General features: G+C 42.3%; 1 protein-coding gene across 5 annotated transcripts in view; it reads right to left on the bottom strand.

Moving 5' to 3' along the window:
* Positions 1-5,735, bottom strand: part of LOC147630225 (Tetratricopeptide repeat (TPR)-like superfamily protein) — a 154,496-nt gene extending 148,761 nt beyond the window's left edge. For 2 of the 5 annotated variants that reach the window (XR_015267798.1, XM_086811867.1), the window contains exons 1-2: positions 5,475-5,735; positions 5,149-5,307 (exon numbers count right to left, since the gene is read on the bottom strand). Coding sequence is in view for 4 of the 5 variants with exons in the window: in XM_086811867.1 (XP_086667993.1) it covers positions 5,149-5,307; positions 5,475-5,525 (210 nt within the window). In the remaining variant the exon portion in view is untranslated. The remainder of the gene's footprint in view (positions 1-5,148; positions 5,308-5,474) is intronic. The other 3 variants (XM_086811869.1, XM_086811868.1, XM_086811870.1) reach the window with 3 other exon arrangements.
* Between the last annotated feature and the right edge of the window lie 265 nt (positions 5,736-6,000).

Raw genomic sequence — 6,000 nt, forward strand, 5'->3', positions numbered from 1 at the left:
TCGTTTCGGCGAATCGTCGGCTTTCTCACCTCTTCAGGAGGACTCCATGGCTCCATCATTCTTGATCGAGAACGGCACCCTCTACCTCTTCTCCAAAACTAGCCTCTTACCATATTGGCTATTTGCTTTCTTGTCTACAACACTCTATGGAAAATCTCTACACTACTTCACTTTCCTCTACTCTACCTCTCTAGCTTTTCTATGGTGGTATTCTTGCTATATCAGGTGTACTTACCACTGTACTTGCTATACCAACCATTGTACTTGTTGTACAGCCAATGTACCTACTATACCGCCATTGTACCTACTGTATCTCCTATACCAACATTGTACGTCTACTTTACCGCCATTGTACCTAATGTACCACCATTGTACCTGTTGTAACAGCCATTACTTTGTTGTACCAGCTGTTATACTTGATGTATCAACCTCTGTACCTATTGTACCATCACTCTACTTGATGTACCAATGATTGTACTTGTTGTACCAGCCCATGTACCTATTGTTCCAGATTTTGTACATGTCACCTAACTTTGACTTCTTCATATAATCTAATCATGTCCTCTACTCACTCTGTCAGCATCACCACCTCTTCTTCTTGAAGATGAAACTTCTACGGACTCACTGAAATGAGCCGGTGATCTTGACCTCTCTCTGTGGTTAGACATCTTCTTAGTAGCAAAAGGCTTGTTCCCAGGGATTGCCGTCAATTACCAACAAGGTAAGGAAGATAACACCAGTTTGACACCAATGAAACTCGCCGCAGTTGCGTAGCAAACTATTCACTGCTAATCAAACTTAGCCAACTTTAATCACTGCTGAATTTTGAAGCAAACCACTCAGAATTTTCAGCAATCACTTGGGAGAGAGAGAAGAATGGAAGAGAGAAATCCGACACAGCATAGACCCGGAACGGCCAGACCCCTTCATAGGGCTATAGATTATTCCTCTAGAATTTTTACAAAGTGTATTGGCTGATTAAATTTAGCATGGTATCACCATCAAACAAGATTGAAAACAAATGATTTGGAATCTCCTAATTTGTACGTGATGGCTTACCTTACACACACAAGAGTTGGAGAAACTCACCCGTTTGTGTGCCACCCCAATAGCCTTCCAATGGATCATACAACCGGTTGTCTTCTCTTGTGTTTTGGATGCACACAAGAGTGTAGTTGTTCAAAGAAGAATTCAGCTAGTTTTTCTTCAAGGGCTTCGAAACACTTGGGTAGCACCTCCACCACGAAGTGATGGTCTTCTCTTTTGCAAAAGAATCTATTCGATTCAAGTTCATCAAGCAACTTAATGTGCATGTGCCTAAGGTGAATACCATCCATTCAATACACTTTGTATCCATCTATACTCTCCCCCATAAAGGTAAGAGTGCATAGTCCATCACATGTCTAATCACACTTCTCCACTTACGGGATGGAAGTATGTCCATGGCAAATCATACTTCCCCACTTAGGGGTGGAAGCATGTCCAATCATACTTCTCCACTTAGGGATGGAAGCATGTTCATTCATGGGTTCCTCCTGAATAAGAACTCATGTCTAATCATGAAGCCTATTGTGCTAGGTCAGACAACATGTCCAAGTTATATACCTAGATGAATCCAAGAACATGCCCAAATTCACATTTTAGGAACGTGCATGTTATATATATACTCATGGTAGTAGTCAACCCACAAGACTATATAACTATCAACTCCATTATGCATAGTATGGACTAGATACTACGACATCCCCACCATAGTGGCACCCGGTTCGCGCACCGCCCAGGAGGTATGGTTCGGTACAGTATGGTGGAGGTACGGTCGACTAGGATTCGACCGTTTTTTTTTCCTTCTTTTTTCTCACCATTTTTTGGGGCTGTTTATTTATCTTTTTTTCACTCACAAGTGCTCATTGCTCAAGTCTATCCTCTCCCTTGATCTCTCCTTCAAGGCTCAAGCCTCTCTCCCCTCCAGACTCTCTCAATCATCTCCCTCTTTCTCCACCGTATTTTTTTATTTTTAAGTATTTTTTAAATGGACCGTACCTCCACCGTATTTTTATTTTCAAAATTTAGCGGTGCGTTCCGAGACCGTATTTGAACGTACCATACCAAATCGAACTTTTCGCATACCTGACAACTATGATCCCCACTAACGTCATCAATGCCCAATAGTGGGTGTAGAACTCTCTATCAAGATATGCTCTCACACACGCACTCCACACACACACACACACACACACACATAAGAGCATATATTCACACAAAGGCCTTCGTACTGAGTTTCTGTCAAACCTCCAGAGATGCAGGGTAGACTCAGCCATAATGAAGCCTAGCACTAAGGGAAGTAGTAAATAGAAAGAATTAGTACAGCAAATAAGTAGTTGATAGGACAAATGCACCGCTAAAGATAGAAAGAATTAGCACAATATCAACTGGCCGCAATATCAATATGTCCAAGTTATATTTATCTTCAAGATTCTTGATACAAGATTCCATGTATATGGTTAGGGTTTCTCACAAACACAGGTGGGTGGCATAAAATGAATGACAATGAGGAGTTGAGTGATCATTTGGCCAAGTTCGGGTCAATAACTCAACAGCTTGCCAGTCTCAAATAACAACCTAAGGACAGAGACAAAGTGGATGTGGTCATCAAGAGTATGCTAGGAATAACTCAGTTTGAGCACACCTTGGAGATCTTGCGTGTAGCAGGTACAAAGTTTGAAGATCTAGTGACCTTGCTCCTTAAGAAGGATAGGAGAAACAAAGAAAATCAACAAGCTAGCAACAAAAGTACTGACTATGACAAAGCCTTTGTGGGAGCACAAAATTGGAAGAATAACAAGAGAATTCAGTGTAGATACTGCAAAAGAATTGAGGCACAAGGAGTCCAACTGCTTCAAGAAGTTGGAAAAAGAGCAAGAAAAGCATCATGCTAATCTCATAGCAGATGATGAGGAGGTGCCAGTTCCAGATGAAGAAATAACCGCTACAAACAGCCTAAGTCTCTCTCAATGAGGAAGACTATGATTGGGCATTCTAGCTACTTCTATATGTGTGAGAGTCAATAAGAGTTCTTTGCCTTGGGTAGTTTCTCTAAAATCTGATTGTACTTATGTCTATATGCCTTCAGCTATAAAAAGCAGCACAGAAAAACGCTCTTGTTCAAGCTTTACATTATCCTTATCCCAATTAGGAGGCAAGGGAATGACTAAAGTGTTGGACTTGCTACCGTAATTGCATTATGTGATTTAAGGGCTATTATGACACAAGAGGTGTGCATGGTGAGCCGGCGTCCAACACACCATGTGATGGGGTTAGAAGGTAGTGTCTTTCTTTCATGTTGGTCTTACCTCCTTTGCTACGAAGGGGGGATTGTTGGGTATTCGGAGTCTTCATATGGGTGTCCATCCCGTCTATATTTGTGTATGAACAGCCCCTACGGGGATTATGTGTGTATTTATAAACTTATTCATATGTATGTATGTGTGAACATCTGCTTAGGTGTAAACACCCCCTTATATCTGGATAAGATAAATGTGACATGTGACATGTGTCATGTGGGTGTTCATAAGTGTGATTTGTTTGGGTCAAAAGATAAGGTTCTAAACCTACAAAAAGGCATTCTACTTGGTGATTAACACATGAATCAAATCATAATCATTGAGTTGTGCTATCCTTCTTTCTCTTCACAATTCACCATCTCTATCTCTCTTTAGTTGTATCCACCATAGCACAATGATTAATAACACAGTCAAGCCAACAGCTCAAGTATGAGGGAAACGACAAGGATCTGGTCATTATGGTTAGTCAGGGAGTTGTCCGGCGGTGCCGTCTTCTAGACCTACCAAAGTCAAAATACGTCCCACTTGCTAGCATTGCAACCTGGCACATTTGGAAGGCTAGATGCACCGAGGCCATTGAGAGCACTTTGGTGCATAATACACAGTGCATTTGCAGGAGTTGGAGGCATGGCCACTTGGGGTAGAATCCAGAGACCTTCGAAGGCTGCAGAGAGAAAGCCCGGCCAGTTTATGAGAGAGTGGGATCATGGCATCTTTTTCACTGCCACTCATACACGACCTTGTTGTGGCAGAACAGAAGGCACCTTATTGGTTGAGATTTCCCCCTTGTTTAGTAATCTCCCTTTTGTATGTTTTTTTCATACTAAATAGAAGCCTCCTTTCCAAATAAAAAAAAAGGCACAGGTACAACAGCATGTGTGCAGGTACAATCATGTACATGTGCAGAAACAACAGGTATAACTGGTTCAGCGAATTTCAGTTTGCCTGCTGCAGCACACTGCGGACAAGAAGTATGGCCTACAGTATGGCCAGTACAGAAGCTGGTAACCACATTGGCAAACTATTGAATTATTCAATCACTTTGGACTTAAAGAGGGAGTTGTAACATAAACCCTTATTCGTCATATAACTTAATTAAGGGCTCATTTATCCTCTAGGCACTCATACTTCTTAGGTTCATTTATTTCATTCTGAACCCAAAGTTTGGGTTAGGTTTAGGGTTTCATCTTTCTTTATGTTAAAGAATACATTTTTAATTGTGAACGCCAATGCTGAAGCTTTGTCTCCCTCTTTCTCTCTCACTATTGCTTATCATACAGCAAAATGCAAGCACATGCAAACTTCGAGAACTACAGCAAGGCTGCACAATAAACTAAACTCAATGTGCTAGGCAATACACAGGCTAAATGGCTCTTGTGGAATGCAAGATATAAGAGTTTCTTGGAAAAATGAACCAGCATCTAGTACGATAGTAACTGTCCCAAGGGCAAATGTTGATCAGCGGAGGCTAAGATACTTAGAGGTGGTCATTCTCCACCTATACAAGTAATAACACTGTTACAAGTAAATAAAGGGTCGGGTTGGCATGGAGCCAGGACTCTCAGACAATGTGCATAGCACTATCATGATGAAACAAGGGTGACCGCTTTCCCCTGCAATTTTTTGAGCTGTAAATAATGAGTTTGCAAACTTCGATGCGGACAAGGCCATATTGACCTACTATCATTTCTCCACAATCAATGGTATGCGCTCTCCATGAATTGATTCAAGCAACGGAAAGATTTTCAAATAGACATCAAGACAGATATAGCTACGTCAAGCTCAAGGAAACGGATGGTGACTCTACCTTGCTTTTTTTTGCGGATTGAGGTCCAAAACCTTGAGATGATCCCCGACAGGCCTGCCATCCTCCACCGTTTGAATAGCCAAAGGTTGGGCCAGACTCACCAAACAGCTTTGGCCTCCAAATTTCCACATCCGCAGCGTTTCTTCTTGATCTCCAAAACTGATAAAACGTGTTACCTTCTCAGAGACCCCTAAAACGCGTTACCTTCTCAGAGACCTCGGAATAAGCGTTATAGCATGAACAACAAAATGGCAACACAATTCTGCTGTTGTGCGACTCAATTGGCTCGAACGCAGATGGCGGGCAGTGACGTGAACTGAACTCACCGGCGGAGGATGGACGGGCGTGCAGCTATACATCAGGTTGGCGATGAGCATTGTACTCCAATCCTGCTTAGATTCGATATAACAACACAGGGGATTGGGCCACCGAAATGTTTTTCGTGGGAAAAGACTCTTGTACCTTGGAAGGAAGTGCGAAAAGATTTTTGTTAAGACTGCGCCTTCTTGGAAATGGGAGAACGTAGAAGGCTTGGGCTGTATTCATAGAGCTATAATCAGAGAGCAACATTCCCTTCCTCCATTTGTAGAGCACTTTCAGGAGCCTGTGGGCGAACGTCTCCTAGGAGGTTCTAGGCGATTTTCGTGCCAGTTGTTTTTGCTTCGCCTTCGCAACTTCCTGGCGAACCTCCTCCTCCACAACCGCTGGACTCCAACAAGGAAAACGTGCCTCCTCGAATCCTTACGCCTCGTGATGGTCCAGCCAGTTTAGAAAATTTGAAACCCGGTGGAGTAAGTGACTTGCCACGTTGATATATCATATTCTGTATCCTAAGGTACCTGCTAGAAAATA

Source organism: Cibotium barometz, chromosome 17 (genome assembly GCF_041138505.1).
Source record: "Cibotium barometz isolate CiBa-2024 chromosome 17, ASM4113850v1, whole genome shotgun sequence".
Taxonomy (NCBI): Eukaryota; Viridiplantae; Streptophyta; class Polypodiopsida; order Cyatheales; family Cibotiaceae; genus Cibotium; species Cibotium barometz.